The sequence below is a fragment of the Zonotrichia albicollis genome, chromosome 6 (genome assembly GCF_047830755.1).
Source record: "Zonotrichia albicollis isolate bZonAlb1 chromosome 6, bZonAlb1.hap1, whole genome shotgun sequence".
NCBI classification, from domain to species: Eukaryota; Metazoa; Chordata; class Aves; order Passeriformes; family Passerellidae; genus Zonotrichia; species Zonotrichia albicollis.
Genome location: NC_133824.1, coordinates 56,738,131 through 56,755,020, shown reverse-complemented (window position 1 = coordinate 56,755,020; position 16,890 = coordinate 56,738,131). Strand labels below are relative to the sequence as shown.

Here is a 16,890-nt window from a genome sequence, read left to right as displayed (position 1 = left end):
TATATATATGTGTGTGTGTATGCAGTTTATTTATATATTACTTATTCATTAGTATTTATTATAGATATTATTATACTTTGACACTCAGGTGAGGATTAATTTTGTATATAAAAATAATATATAATTTATTATATATAATTATGTTATATATAATAATATATTATTATAATTATAAAATTATATATAGAAATTATATATTATATATTTAAAGATTATGTATATATTATTTATTTAATAATATATGTGTATATATGCATATTTATTATTATATATGTATGTATAATATAGGATATTATACATTATGTATATATAAAATTTATTATACATATATGTATATAGTGTACACTATATATTATATAATAAGTACAATTAATATACACAATCTATTAATTATATACACACATTATATATTATATATATTAAAAATATGTATAATGTGTATGTCTTTCATATATATATATATATATATATATATATATATATATAAAATCCTCAGCTAAGTGAGTGTCAAAGTAAATACCTCAGACCTTGCCTTTCTGCCTTCTCTCCTCCTCCTTCTTTTGGTCCACCGAGGTTTCTGTGGAAAAAAGAATGAGGAAATGCTTGCCATCATTGCTTATGGTGAGCTGATTATGGCTACTGTGCCGACAGAAGTCAGGTACATTCTGCTGAGAGTTTTGGCTGGTGATGGCAGAAATCACTTGGTGGTTGAAATCGTAAGATTCAGAGTGTGGAAACTTAGGGTTTTTTTCAGATTTGTAATAAAGGGCTTTTCAGGCAGCCAGGGATAAATCTATCTGCCTGCTGTTATCACAGAATCTCCAAATATCAGATCCTGCAAGACTTACTCAGATAAATTCATAAAAATTGTGATGTTGCCATAAGGGTGCAATGTGGAATGACTCTGCTGAAACTTTGTGTTGGTGGCTCCTTTTCCATAATATTGTCCTTGAATAATTTTGGGGGAGGGTGGCCTAGTTTTTGTCACACTCTATAGAAGCCATTCAGCTGCCATGCTGTCATCTTGAATTAGCTGCAGACCACAAGGCTGCTTTCATCGTTGGTGTGTTTCCTGGGCAGTCATGTCAGGTTTCCTGCCACTCTCTCTGGAGCATTTTGATGTTATTACTGGATATCCAGAGGAGTGGCCAGACAGTAACCAAGAGAATTTTCTTGCTGAATAGTCTATGTCCATTTGCTAAGGTACTGCCAACTCATGGGAGAAAAAGAATGAATTGTGTAGCTTGCTCCTGTTTGTGCTGAGTGACGTGTGCACAGCTGATTAACAAAATTGTTTTGACCTCAGAGTTCCTCATTCCTGGGTTTCTAAAAGGAATGTTTAATTTTGACTTTATTTCCACTTTGCATTTGAGACTAACAGTATTTCAGGGTAGACTCACTCCTTTTTGTTTAACTGTTCTGAGTGAGCTTCACACCTTAATGCAAACACCTTTTTCTGATGTAATCAATACAAGGATCGTTCCCACTCACTGTTTTATGGCTTTGAGAACTCACAAGGGGTTGTAAAAAGCATGTGATCCTGTTACTTTCTGCCAAGTTCACATTGTCCCGTCCATATCCTATGAGCCCCCAGCCTTGTAGCGTGTGTATACAACAAATATGAGAATCTTGCAGCCTTTTATGAGGTTTTTCCCACTATTGTATCAGTAAAAGCATGTTAACTAACCTGTCAGTGTGTTACTGGCAGTGGATAACCTTTCCAGGCTGGGTTTTCTTTTGTGGTTTGCTTGGTTTGTGTTAGATTGGGTTTTTTTGGTGTTTGGGTTTGTTTCATTTTGTTTTGTTTTGTTTTGGTTTTTTTTTTTTTTTTTCTTTTTTGTTTGCTCATTTGATTTTTTTTGTCATAGGAAACTAATGAATGAAAACCCTATGTATGTGTTCTCAAGATGAAACATTCTGTGTCTGACATGGTGTAATAAATGACCCCAGGATAAGCCTGTATTGAAAGATATGTTTCTTTGAATGGAGTAAAAGAAACTTGACTGAAGAGCCACAGTAATGTCAGCAGAGGCTGTAGCATTTTATTGTGAAATGTACCATAGTAGTGTTTCAAAACCAGGTTTTAGATGCACCAAAATTTGAGCATTTTAGGTTTTTATTGAATGTAGTTTATTTGGAACTTTTGTAGCTTTTGTCTTTTCTCATTTGAGATCAGACTGATGGATTATACAGAAGCTGGAGAAAACTGAAGGCTGCTCAGCTTTCCCTGTCACCTTTATTGTTTCTGGTTTCAGTTTAAGAAATTTGAATGGTACTCACTATGAAGCAGATATAATTCTTTCGTGACTTTTCTCTCCCCATAATTATTTTCAGCTTTGATTGAATGACACGAGAGAAAAGAAAGGTCCATGTGTTTGCATGAACACTTTATATTTGTGCTGTAACCTTTGAGCAGGACCAAATTCTCATTTCCACAGCAGCAGACAGGCTCTGGGTGTGGATGCCCCTTAGTGTTCCTATCCTTGCCCTTGCTCCATAGGAGACCCTGAGATCCAAGGAGCAGGAAAATCGCCCATGCAAAAAAAATGGGGGAAAAAAGTTATTCTTGTAAAATAGTGAGCTAATTCAAAATTTTATCCGTGAAGAGAGTGTTAAAAAGTTTATGTGTAAAATTTCAGTCCTGGTTTGCATATGACTTCTCCTTCTATTAAACATTTCCCTTTAATTCTCTTATCTCTGTGTGCCTTCTGGGCTGGTGTGGAGCATACAGCAAAGGGGACATACTTATTTGGAAGAAACACTTCATTCTGGAAGAGATTTTCAAGGGCTTAACTTAAAAACTGAGAGAGAAGAATTGACTGGGCTGATAAGAGATTTGCAAAGTTATGATTTGATAGGCCTATTTTTGCTAGCTGACTTAGCAATACTTTTCATTAAGTAAGGGAAGAAATTCCTGCAGTTCCCTAAGCTTTTGCCATCTCTGTTAGTGCTTATAAGCAGTTTATTGGAATGATCACAGCATTATCTTGCAGCTGACTATTGACTTGGTGTTGGAATCGGATCATACTCTGTTACCCAGCTTTTCCAAGCCAAAGAGTGTGGAACTTCTGCCAGTTGTTGGATGTCCAGATCGAAGGCTTAGTTGCTGGCACTGTACAGAGATTAAAATAAATAGTAAAGTATAATTCATTGTTCCATAGGTCAGGATATGTCTGGAAAAGGCTGTTGCATGTAATCATGCATTGCCCACACTTCTGTTAATCGCAGAGCTAAGGAAATGTTCCTTTGCCACAGCAGCCTGTGAGCAGACAGTGTGTTGGTGCGAGAGCACGCGTCTCTTTTCCCGGGGATCAGGCAGGAGAAGTCAGGAGAGGACAGCAGAGCTGTGGCCTGCAGCCTCATCGGGCTGAGCAAGGGCAGCCCTGTTGCTGCCAGGTGGCAGGAGAGATAAGCACTGAAACTGCCAGGAGGCAGGTGAAACCTCACCCGGATCTTACACACACTTGTGGTGTCGTTTACAAAAGATCAGTGCCAAGGAAAAAAGGGCTGCTGGGGTGGCCATGATAGAGAAAAATCTGTTTTCTTGGCAGGAAAAAAAAATACGATGTGGGCATATGAGTATTCTCTGTAAAGACATCAAAATCCAGCAGGGTGCTCCTGATCGCCACAGCAGGAGCTGAAACAGGATCTCTTTCTAAGAGGGAAGCCTCCACACACCTTGTAGGAGTGACTTGGATCATTTATGGCAGCACTTGTTTCACACAAATAAATTCCCAGATACAGGTACTGTGCATGTGCATACATGTGCCAGGGACAAGCCAGCACAGTGTGTATTTGTTCTGCACAATACATAGATATTTAAATACTACAAAAATCTAAATATCTTAAATTGTATTATGTCCCTGTCATATTTTCTGGAGAAATCCCTTTGCCCAGGATTCTTCTCCTGGGAAGCTGAGAAGCCTCAAAATGAAAGAAAAATGAAAATAATAGTTATCTGATTGCTGCTCCTGTGTTTTGCTGCTTTGGAATGTGGTTGGAGATTGTTTATCCAACAGGTGATTGTTTGATTGGTTTCATGTGAATTGTTCTGACTTAATGACCAATCATAGTCAGGCTGTGTTGGGACTCTGGAAGCAGTCAGGAGTTTTCATTATCATTCATTGTAACCTTCTGTCTGTATCCTTCCTCTATACTTTAGTATAGTTTAGTATAGCATTCTATAATATAATAATAAATTAGCCTTCTAAGAACATGGAGTCAGATTCATCATTCCTCCTTCGTCCTGGGGACCCAGCAAATGCCACAGTATTGGATATGTAAGGAGTTGATGTCATTACAGAAATCAAAGTAAGCTGAAAGCAAACACATGGAAATGACTTAATGTGCATATTCAGATGTTTATATCTCAAGATAAATAAATGCCGTATTATAACTGCTTTGTTACAAACTATGCATGTCACATTTCATTGCAGATACCATTTAAAAATCCTTATGTAAGGAGTTTCAGAAATGCAAATCTAAAAATATATGTAGATGCTGTATGCTGCTTGGTTTAGGCTTTCTGAAATATTCCAGATTAATATGTTTGTCTGTCTCAATTTAGAATTCAGGTGTAGAGGTTTGAGCCTTATTTAATTCTGTTCTGGGATTATGGCAGTAAACAGACTGGAAAGGGATTTGAGGTAGGTGATCCTTCACAAAGCATTCCTGGTCTGGTACAGGATGCATTTTGGGATTGCAGCTTGATTTTGGTTTATTTACTTCTTTCCCTCACAGGACACTGTGGAATGATTAAAAATTCCATACACTTTTCTAAAAGCCTTGCTATTTCTTTTACTCCCTGTTGTGTGTGGTTTTGTGCAAAGTCTTGCTCTGCAGTCATCTTATCCCACATAGGGGTAGAGGCAGATGGTATTTAACAGCAGAATGAGGGTTTCTTGTTTTGATCAGTGTCACACTTCGCTGTTAGGGTGTTCTGATGAGTGTAACAATGTCCTTGTTTCCAGGGCTATAAAATCTGGAACCCGCTTGGCTGGCAGTGGTGCTCGGTGCAAAGATGGCCCTGGTTCTCCTCCAGCCTCGCCTGCTCTGGCTCTCTCAGCCGTCTGTGTGCTTTGGGGGGCTGCTGGCTCCCCCTCGGTGTTCTGGGCAAAAACCCCTTGCTATGGAGTTCAGATAAACATACTTCTAAGAGGTTTCTTTCACAAGATTTTCTCCTGATTCCCAAGGTCGTTTTCTGTACCATTTCTGCTCTGAATTCTTCCTTCTTGAATACAGGTGGCGAGAATGAGATGAGATGTTCCAGGTGAAGTCTTCCCAGGTCATTACACATTGCACAAGGGTTTTAATATGTCCTTAATTTAAAAATTTTGCATGTGAGTAGGGATTAAGTCTCTCATGTGACCAGTATTTGCCTTCTTTTATTAGCACATAGTTCCTGATTAGTGCCATCATGGTGAGGCTGTGACTGCTCAGATGACTTTTCTGTCTGAAAGTCTTGCTTCAAATACCCTTGTTTATTGTTGTAGTGGGTTTGCTTTTTTATTTTGAAATGACAAACATAAATTCCTTATGGATTATCTGTGCAGCTGCTAATTTTATTATAACCATCCTAATCTTGTTGGCTAAGAATCACTACAGACCTTTGATCAGGGTGAGTACTGTTAAAGTGAAGGAGAGAGGATGGTTTTGGTGGGGAAGGGTTTAACGAGGCTTCTGAACTAAGCAATAATTGTATATCTCTTGTTTTTCATCAGTATCTTTTACAATGAGGCACCGGAGAGCTTCTGGAGCACTCCTGAGTATCCGGTTTCGAATGGTGTCAGTGTTCTGGCATCTCACCCCTGTGCCCGCACGGGAATGTGATAGTGATCACCTGTGAAACAGTTGGCCATTGTAAGGCAGTGGAGTTTCTCCTCTCTGCTCTGCATTCAGACATTTGCCATACGAGCTGGTTCCTTTTTTAAAGAAATCTTTGGAGGTTTTTTTGGTTTTTTTTTTTCCCTGTTGTTGTTGTTTTGTTTGGGCTTTTTTGTTTGGTTTTTTTTTGTTTGTTTGGTTTTTTTTAATGACCAAAATGCAGGTAAATAATTTGGGATCAGAATTCTGCACCAGTGGATTCAGTACAGGGCATGTGAAAGCAGCAGCACTTCCGAAGGCTTACCTGAGTGTGGCTTGGTTTTGGCAGAGACTTCCAAACCCACGCAGGTGCTGCTTTGTTCTCCTGTGATACATGCCTTAGTGTTCAGAAGGTAGAAATACTATTTGTGGTTTGATTTTGGTTTAGACATTGCAGTGGAACGTTTCCATTAGGAGAGGGTCCCCAGTCCAGGATACTGGGATTGATGAGGATGAGATGTCTCTGGGGAACAAGTAATCTGTTCTGGCCTTCTGTGGAAACGTTTTCATGACTAAATACGGATTCAGGAGGCAAATTTGTGCCCTTCTGAAAAACTTTATTGAAATTTTGAGTAGATTGCCTAGATTGATGTACTGAGATCACAACCAAGTTGCGTGAGGTGTTGCTGAAACTTAAAGTGGCAGCTCTTGTTCTGGAGGTGTGCAGTATAAACATGCCTAGGAATTATTACCTAAATAAGACAAGGAGTGGGAGGGGTGACAGGCACAGAGAGATTTACTCAGTGCTGAAGAAATAAAAGGAATAAAAGGAAACACACCTGCCAGTCTGAGTACCTTAGTCTCTTGTAAATATAATTTTTTTCATGTGTCATTTCAACACTCTGTGTTTAAAATATTGCAAACATTACCTGGTTGGCTGTTTCTTATGCTGAGAGAGCATGGATGTATTTAATTATGTTCCTTGCCCTCACATCCACGTCCAGGTCTATCTCTGTCCCCATATAACCTGTCTGTAAGTGATTACCAGCTCCAGCACAGAATGGCCCTTGCCAGGGGAGAGAGCCATCAGGTTTCTCTCTTCCTTTAATGCATTTCTGTTGTGTGGTGTTTGATTTTCCATTCTGAGCCATTTCTGCTCAGCAGGGCTGTGGAAGGTGTGTGTGCTCTCGGGGGAAGGTGGGTGCTGCTGGGAGAAGCTGGAATCGCTGTTTTGGGAGCAGCAAGCTCAGAGGTGCTGCTGGTGTTGGCTCATTTGGGGCTGGGGAGGCTCTGCTGCCCTGCGCTGGACATCTCATCCTGCCTTGATGTCCTGGGGGGTAAGGCAGCCCCACCAAGCAGGCAAGAGATTCATACGGTCTTGAGTGGGTGCTCGGGAGGCCTTGCTGTAAGATTATATACTTTGTACACAAATAGGAGCACACAGAAATATACTTGGGGTACCTTTGAGCTAAAGAGAAAATGCTTAATAATAATGTTTAAATGATTTAGTTTGTACTCAGAGGTAAAACAGTACCCTTAATTCAAACTGCATGAAAGCAATAGTTTACCTTTTATGATGTGCTTAGTGTTAGGCTGACTATTCATCCACGAGCAAATATTTTTATTTGATAAAATAAAGATCCTTTAATGTAATTTTGAAGGCAGGGCGATTGGCTATGTGTGTTTAACAATAATGTGAATGGGGCCATGTGTTGGGTTCAATTTGGTGTCAGCTGTTCATTGCTGATCTTTGACTGGTTAATTTAATGTTCTCTGGCATTTGCTCAACAAGCTTTTTTGTTGTTTTGCTTTTTTTTCCTTTTCACTGACAAGCGATTGCCAATGAATTGACTGATGAGAGAATAAGGGAGTCTCGAGGTGCTGTAAAGCAGCAAAGATACATTTGGGAGCCATGGATCATTTGCTGAACAGAGCAAAGGAGAGGGAAATTTTTAACCTTGTGTAAAAATTATGGTTTGTTACTTTGTTAGACATCTGCTTTCCTGATGCTAATTGTGTTTAATCCTTCTTGGGGGTGGAGGCTGGTCAGCACTTTCACAGCTCTGCCAGTCTTAGCTGCCCTCATGGAAATCTCAGGCTGCTAATCTGATCTTTGGGTTATTTGCTTTTTGAGACAAGCACCTGCAGAGAGCTGGGAGAACAAAATGTTGTCAGTGCAAAGCAGGTGTCATTAAAATGTGCAGAGCCCTCCCCCAAGCCTTATCCAAGCTTTGTCACATTCCAGTTTGTATAAAAAGCAAACATAAAGGGTCACACTAAATAGACACAAGTGTTTAAAACACTACAACAACTCATTTAGACCTTCAGAATACTTTCATGTGCTATTTACTACTAGTTATACTAAAAAAAGGAAAAATGGATAGTATAGAAATACAGGAACAGATGCACTAAATACAGTTATATTGTCTGCAAATGCTTAGTTCAGAATGTGTTGCTGAGAACTTACTTTCTGCATTATTGATTTGCAAAACACTGGACAAATGTCAGCATGCAGAACTGCACAGACTTGGTCCCTCAGTCCATGGAGAAGCCTGATTTAATGTACCAAAATTTAGTATTCCGTGCTGTGTTTTATACCACATGGACTCTTGGGGCTTTTTTCACTTGATTTTGTCCAACTCAATATCTCCGTATGTAAGACTGCTCATTTTTCAAGTAATCCTGATTTTTACCAGTTATTGCTTAAGCTAGTTCATGCTCAATAATTATTTCTTTGGCCAACTGTGTAGTAGTAGTAGTAGTAGTAGTAGTAGTAGATTTTTCCCTTATGCACTAATAAAATGAGGTTTGGGGACCTCATGCCAAAACATGCATCCTTCAAATCCTCTAGGAGCTTCTGAATCATAATAAAGAGATCTGTATCTTTTGAAGGCGCTGCTGTTCCGACTCACTAATATTCTTTACAGTGTGTGCTGGGAAATGTTAGTTGCTGGTGCTTCTCTGTGCTCTTCAGCAGCGCCTCTGTGTGTTTGGTTCCAGATGCAGCCACGGGTGCAAGGCTGATGCCCGCCAGGCTTGTCCTGCAGAGCCCTGCAGGGATGGCTCAGGAGAGAACCTTCCCAGGTGCCTCCTGCAGGGTGTTGGTGGAGATAAAAATGAGCTTGTAACCTCATAATCATTGCGGGATTGCATAAACAAAATTTTCAACAAAAGGGTTGCAACTGTATAAAAGAAACATTGCAAAAATGACAGCTCTTGGAAATTCAGCAATAATATTGTTTTGTTCAAAAAACATCAACAAAATCAGACGAAAAAACCCACTCACAAAACCAGACAAACCTCAAACAAACAGCCAACCCCAAATCCAAGCAGTAAGCTGCTTTTTCTTTCAGGTTGTTTTAATAGTAGTTTTAATTTTCATTCACAACTCAACCATTTGCCCACAGCTTAATCAGTTTGTTGCAATTTAGCTTTTAGAAGATGCTCTTAGCCTGCCTTTTGCTAAAGTGATCTATAACCTAAAATCTCAATGTAGTACTATGACAACTGCTGCAACTTTCTTTTTTCCTTTTTAAATTTTCTTTTTGGGCTTATTTCCGAAGTTTTAAGATTACAGAGCTTGAACTGTAGTTAACAAAGAACCGGGTCAGTAACTATTCCTATAAATAATAGTTATTCAATCAGGATAACAGGCAGCCAGTCCTGATAGCTCTTTTTTCCTTTTTTCCCCCCTCCTAGTGTTAGTATCTCTGCGGTTAATTTCTGAATCAACATTTTATATGAGTGCATAATTCACTTTTTTTTCCCCCCTTCTTTTCCAAACTGGCAGCATGCCCTTTGTTCTGCATTCCCCCAACCCTTGCTCCAGGCAGAACAGAATAGCTGATGTTGCTGATGTCCCCAAGCCTTGTGTGTAGGATCTGTCCTTCCAATGATTGCCAGTAAATTGCTTTGATTTTATCTGCGGCTAAGCCGCTGCTCTTATCTGATGTCACTTTAAACCATGCTTGCTTTCATACAAGGTGGGCTTTCATCTGCATCCTGTGGAACGTTTGACCAGTCTGAGCATGGATCAAAATGAATGTTCTCACCCGAAGGAAAACTGAGCATTTACCAAGTTGTTGTGGGTTGTTTTGTTTTTTTTTTTTTTAATGAAGGTCAAATGTTTGATTTCTATGGATCCCAGTAAAATGACCACAAGGATTAGTTGCAGGAGTTTATAACCTGTAAATTCCATATAATTTTTCTTCTCACTAAGCCTTTTACTCAAGCTAATTTTAGCAACCTAAGTTTGCTGGAGTGACACTTTCCTAGGTGTGGGTGCTCAGGCAAAAGCAGGGCTGAATGCAGGATATCAAACAGAGAAATGTAAAATTACATTTGAATTTGGGTGATGGAGGCCCCAGTGAGGATAGGCTGCTGTCACTGCCTTGTGCTTTCTGAATTGTCCAGAGCTTGCAGGTCTTTTGATCAGCCTCCTTGCTGCCTCATAATGCTTGAAGGACTATTAATAATAAGAGAAGTATTTCAACCATCTGCATTTTAAAAGGGGATGTGTGAAGAAAAATCATAAGGAACTGATAATAGTCTTAGCCTGGTGTAGGTCATGCTGTTTAATGGAAACTCCCATTAAATACCTTTGTGTTAAAACTCTTTCTGCTGGAAATAGATGAAGCCTGCAGTTGATCTGCCTCATGACAGTTCTATTAAAGGACTGTGCTATATATATATATATATATATATATATATATATATATATTTCTGTAGAAAGCTTCAGGAGCAGTGCAAGAATTATTCCTTTTGGCTGAATGATATTTTCAGGAAGGGACAGGAGGCCTTGAAGTGGGTGATGGCTGTGTGAGGAGGCTCCCAGACAGAGATGCCCAAATCTCCTGTAGCTGTGGGAATTGTGCCTGTACTGTCACTTCCTGATCAGCCATAAAATATATTTTAAATTATTAATTCTGGCCTGCTGTAAGTTTTACTTTACCGGATTTTTTTTTTAATGTAAAATGAGGTGTTAAAAGTTCAGTATCAGAATTTTTAACAAAGCCCTACAGCATTGATTTTCGTTGCCAGATCAATGAAAGCACAGGCTGGTGTCACTTTGGTTATCCTCTGTAATTAGGAGCAGAGGGTTTGCCACCATCAGGCCAGTGGTTTTGTGAGCCTGTGAGCATCCTGCCTGCAGCAGTGCCCACAGCTGGCTCTGTGGACTTGGCATCCCCCTCCCTCCTTCCCCAGCAAGGCAGCAGGTCAGTGGGAAATGAAAAAGCAGGATTTTCCTGTCATGCAGGGAATCACTCTCCATCCCAAAGGCAGTGGATTGGTAACTGGGGTTGTGGCCAGACTGCTTGTAAGTGGCCTTCAGGGATAAAATTGATAATTGTTTATACAGTGCTAAGCTAAACTTAGGTACAGAAAACTTAGGAACTTTGCTCCTTCCCATTAGGAGGGGTATTCCTTAATTATTTATAAATAAAGCAGCACATTTGATTGAAAAGGTCTTGGTGATGCAGACTGTAGCAGAGAAGGGGGAACTAAAATTTTTTCTATAACATCTGCACTCTATAGCTTTTTTCCTATATTCCGTTAGTCTGCATCATAGCTGGGGACATTCCCTTTCTCTGCCCCTTTAAATCTGATCTAGTGCCAAATATGGAGCTTTGTCTATTGCCAATTTTCTTCTGTCTAATCGGCATATAGATCATGGTACAGAAATCACTCCCAGCCCCTAAATGGAGGCAGGAGGAACTAAGCTGGAAGCAGGGTCAGCATTGACAATTTAATGTAATTTAGAAAGTTATCAGCCAGTGGGAGATTCAGTTAGATTTGTATCTGAGAAACAGATGGCCAACTGCAAGACCATTAGATTAGGTTTGCTATGTTTGTGGAAATTAATTCAGCACTTTATTTTTTTTGTTTGGGGAAGGAAAAAAGCAACAACTTGTAAGTGCTTAGCAGGAACAATTTATAAAGATGACCTAATTTCCTGTAAAATATGGTGAACCCCTCGTGATCCCAGGTATGCAGGAAGCTTTTTTCTGTAGCCTGAATTTTGGGCAGTATGGCAATATAGTGAATGACATAACACAACCAAAAATGCTTCCACCTATGTATAGATGGTTGTTAGTATATTCAAATGCAAGAATTTTACCTCAAGATCTCATTAACAAAACTTTTTAGAGCCAGACACCTGTGTGGGCTGCATTGTCTCATCTGTATGTTGATACAAATATTTATGAATATTTCCTTTTTCTCTACTGAAAAGTGAGGACCAGATTAAAAAAATTTCTGGAGATCTGGCACTTGTTTAGTTTTGTTTAACGATCTGAAGTTTTCTGAAAGATTGGTTGTTTATTTTGATGGCTAGGAGGAAGATGAGCTCTAATGGGAAAAGCTGGGTCCTTCTGAGATTTTTGGTCTTTTTGTGTTTCTTTGGGATGGAGGCTCTGCCACGCAAATTAATGCTCAGCTGTCGCAAAATATTTTTCACTATCTTAAAAATGCAGCCCAAAGCAGGTCAAAAGTAGGTCACACCTAGGGTTTGTCTAGCCAACTGTCCCATTTCTGACAGTGCCCAGAAGCTGGAGGTGTGTTGGAAATATGGGCAGAATATAAAACAAGTAAAAAAGTCTTTAAAAAGGTAATTGGCTCCTTCTCATTCTTACTCTTACCATCAATAAGCTTTAGAAAGAATGGAATTAATATGGAATTCTTTAACTGCCACCTTCAGTACTGTCCAGCTGTTCAGCACTGCTGTTCAGAAGGGTTAAATGCGCACTCAGCAGCTGAGACCTGATGCATGCTTGAAGCAATCATGCGGTCAGGTCCTTGCTCAGGTTTGGGTCTTGTTTCCTCCTTTTCCATCTCCAGACTTTGCATTGGTCCAGCCTGGCAGATGAGGTGATGAGTGGTTTGTGGGCCTTGCTGGCTGAGCTGCGGTGATCTTTCACCGTGTGCTGGTTGCCTGTTGCTTCATGTCGTTCCAGGTGTCAGAGCTCTGCCCTCGCCTGCTGCTGGCAGCCCCAGAGGCACTGCCTCTCCTCCAGAGCCTTGGACACTGAGTAAATTACATTTCACAGAGGGAGGGAGGAAGTGCAGCTGACTTTTACTCGTTTTTGACTGGCATTAGACGCTCTGCTTGTGGGAGAGGGGGATATTTGGCTGGTGACTGCAGTGTTGATATGGACTGAGCCTGCCCAGGCCCTGGTTTTGAAGTCTCTTTTTTGTCCATCAAGCACTAAGCAGACCCAAAAGGGAATGTTGGCTGGTCCTTCTTGGCTAAAAGAGGGCTAGGATTTGCTGCGAGACCAAGGCCAATTTCTGTAATTCCCTAATTCCCACAGCAAACTGATTTTGTTAAAAATTAAGAAAAGCTTTTGCAATGTTTCCTGGCCTCAGTGTTTGGATCAGATAACTTTCATCTTCATACACTGTTAGGAGTTGAAAGGGTTTAGTATGACGTGCCTTAGAAACCAATTTTATTTTTACTTGGAGTGGCTTCACATCTGTGAAAGTTGTTTTGACGAATTAATCCTCTAAGCAATCAAGAGAAAATGGAATAGAGGAGTGACTTTGTTCTTAAAACGCTACATGGCAAATCAGGTTCCATTTCCAGCCCTCTTCAGATTATTATCTCCTGGAATCTTTTCTTTGCCCTTTGTTTCTCAGAGTCCAATCCAGCAGTGATGGTTCATCTGTTCTGATCCCTCCTGCGGCCATGGCGTTCTGCCCAGAGGAGATGATACTGCAAACACACAGATCTGTGACCCCAGGTGAAAAATACCAAAGAAATTACAGCAGCTGTTTGGAACAGCCTCTCAGATCTTTTCCAAATGGAGAAAATGAACCTGTCTTTATTAGAAAAGTTTAGAAGACACATTTAGTGTCAGGAGCCAAGGGTACCCGGAGCTTTGGGAGCTGATCGCATGGAGTGTTGGGTGCTTGCAGCAGCAGCTGTAAGGCTGTAGCACCCTGGAGTTGGATCCTTCTCCCATCTTCAGTGGCCAGGGTTTGGGGGGAACACGTGCAAACCGCCCCCTTTGCAGCCTGTCTGCATTGGCAGAGCTGTTGCTCAGCACAGCCCTGAGCACATCAGAGCCGGTGTGGGTAAAGCAGCTCCTTCATGTTCTCCTCAAACTCCATCAAAGGCCCTGTCGTGCCCCCTCCCCAGAACAAACAGCCCCTGTGCTGGGGGAGAGCTGCTGTGGAGACACCGTGACTCCCAGGCTGTTTGCTTTCCATGGAGCACTTGAAAGGGTCCGTGGCTCTGGCTCTGGCAGGAGTGTGCCTTTTGGAAAACCAGCAGTGAAATGTCAGACATCCATCCTTCAGCCTGGCCAGGGGGGAGTGCGGCAGCCGGCACTGCTCCCCTTGGCACCATCGGCTGAGTTATTGTTTGAACATGAAGAGTTCCAGCCAAGCTTCTCCCAAGTGCCAGTTCTCTGTGCTCTGAAGGAACGCCAGCAGCGGTGGTCAGGCCATGGAACTGGGGCTGACTTGCACACGGTGGGGTCTTGCCAGAGGGCAGGCAGCCCTTGCTGCACCGGCTCCTGTGTGTCCATTCCAGGTCTCACTCAGCCTGATGCTTTTTAGTTTGCGTTTGAGATGGATAGAACCTTCAAATATGCTCTGAAGGTCTAAAAAGAGGTGTACCTGGTGCTTTTGTCATGAAAAATCTTGGCTTCCCTTTCAGAGCATGAATTTCCATAGATTTTAGAAGCATTTGCATCAAGGGGATTGTCTCAGTAGTAGGTAAAAAGCCTCCTGATTGTGTAAAAAACCCCAAACAACCCAAAACAACAACAAAACAAAACAGCCAAACAAAACTCCAACAATTTCTTTAATCATTCTTTTAACGCCTGCAGAGTCCAACACGAAAGACCTGCCACACTTTATTCTTGCTGTAAATAGCTTTGATATGATAAAATATACGGATCCTGTTTGAAATTGATGCCAAACATTGGCACTCCGTGTTAGACACCGAGAGAAGGGAGCAGTGGGGTGTAGGGGAAGAGCTGCAGGAGGGATGGGATTTGTCAGGTTTGACTGTGTCAGAAATCTGAGCGCTGTGCATGCGTGTCTCCAGCTAAAATTAACCACCCAGGCTTCGCATGCCAGCATATATATAATCATTTAACTTGGAGCCCTTGAGAGGAGCAAGCTGGACTCCAGCAGATATATCCACGTTAAATATGCCAATAAGTAGTATGAGCTTCCAGGTCCCTGTTCGTGGGAGAAGTAAATTTTCCTGTGACCATTATAAAACAGTAAGCAGCTCTTGGCTCCTGGATCATGGCAGTGGTGCTGTTGAACAGTAACTAACTTCAGCCTTAGAAGTGTTATTTTGGGGGGTTTTTTGGCTTTTTTTTCCTTTTCTTCTGCAGCTTCTTAGGATGTTCTGTGGTTTCTCTTCGGAGTAGATATGTATCACCATTCCAGATAAGCCCTCTTCTGTTGCTGTTTGTGTGTGGTAGTAGATGTAAATGGGTATATTTTGGTTATGAGAACTGTGATATTTGAAAATAACTTGCTGTGCACTTCAGGTGACTTTAGAAAACACTGAAAAAAACCAGTGCATTTGCTGCTTTTGTTCTCTGAGGTAGATGATAATTTGTTGGTGTGAGATGAGTTCAGCTGTTTCACTGCAGCCAGATGTGACTGGGAATGGGTTTTGCCCATCAGCTCAGCAAACTGAACTCTGCTTCACTTTGGGATGGGCGAAGGAATCGCTGCAGGTGTGAGCGCAATCTCATTTATCCATGGGGGTTTTTGCAAGGGGGAATCAGAGAGTGGCCCCTGCTTGGCACGGTGTGTGTGGCTGCAGCTTGACAGGGGTTTGTGTGTGGCAAACGTGGATGGATAATGGGAGCATTGAGGGTGCAGGATGCCGGCACAATCGCTGTCCTTGCTTCACCTTGGAGGCTGCTCCACAGGAAATTGCTGCTCTGGTAGAAATAGCCAGCCCTCTGTGCAGGCAGCACCTGTCAGTGACAGGCTTCAGGAACTGACACTGGGCTGAGAAAAGGGAGTTCTCTCTTTTGCTCCTCTTTTATATTAAATGTAGTGAAATATTCAGTGGGCAGAGAGAAGGAAAGGTGCCAGCTGGGCAATTGAAAGCACGATGCTTGTTAAGTATCCACCAAAGATTTGCTCCAAACACACTCAGTGCCTGCTCTGAAGTGTGCACAGTCCAAGGCTCTATTCCTGGAAAGGTTGCAGGCCTACTAAAATTGAGCATATGCTTGGCTCTGTGTGCTGTGAGTCAGCCCATGGCTTTTGAATAGTAGTCATATGCATGAGAAAAGCCCTCCTCAGCTGGGAATAAGGCTTTAAAGAGAGAGAAATAAGTAGTCCCAGTGGTGTTTAAATTATCCATTTATCTATTTAACTTCCAAAGGCTAATTTATGTACACAAGTGTCCAGTAAGATGTAATATTCAGAAGAATATCCCCACCAGCTGGGTAATAATTCAGAGCAGTTGCAACAAACACTTGCACATCTGAATAGAATGAATAATTTAGTTGGGTTGCCTTAAGAAATTTTAAAAAAGAAGCAGAGTTATCTCTGTTTCCCAGAAATGTGGGAAGTGCAGATGGCTGTAGCTGAATTCTCAAGATTTGATGGTAACTCCAAAGTTCCAGCACTTTGGGTAATTGAGAGCACTGGCATCATGTTAGATACTAATTAGTAGGTCTGTGTGCATATGTGTGTGACAGCTCTGTTTAGGGGTTGCAAATCATAGAAGCAGAGAGTGCTTTGGGGTGGAAGGACTTTAAAGATGATCTCTTTGCACCCCCTGCCATGGGCAGGGCCCGTTCCACCAGAGCAGGCACACAGAGCCCATCCAGCCTTGTCCATAGGGGACATTCCAGGAGGGCAGTTGTGCTCTCTCACCTGCCTGCTGACAGGAATCCACCTGCAATTCCAAAGCCCATCGCTGCCTCAGGCTTGCAGTTTGCCGTGGTTCCCTCCCTTTGTTACCTGGCTTTGGTGCTTGGGAGGACTGAGTGAACAGAGCTGCAGCCCTCCGTGCCAGCTGTCCAGATGTTCCCAGGGTCCTGGACCAGGGAGCTGCGTGGGAGGACTGAGTGAACAGAGCTGCAGCCCTCCATGCTGGCTATC

The 16,890-nt window shown here is 41.5% G+C and overlaps 1 protein-coding gene across 8 annotated transcripts in view; it reads left to right on the top strand.

Moving 5' to 3' along the window:
* NAV2 (neuron navigator 2) overlaps positions 1–16,890 on the top strand; it is a 370,655-nt gene that overhangs the window by 198,811 nt on the left and 154,954 nt on the right. The window contains exon 1 of one of the 8 annotated variants that reach the window (XM_074543921.1): positions 14,832–15,035. The exons of the other annotated variants lie outside the window; for them this stretch is intronic. Coding sequence (XP_074400022.1) covers positions 14,961–15,035 — 75 coding nt within the window. The 5' untranslated portion in view covers positions 14,832–14,960. Of the gene's footprint in view, positions 1–14,831; positions 15,036–16,890 lie in introns of those variants that run through there. 8 annotated transcript variants of the gene reach the window in all.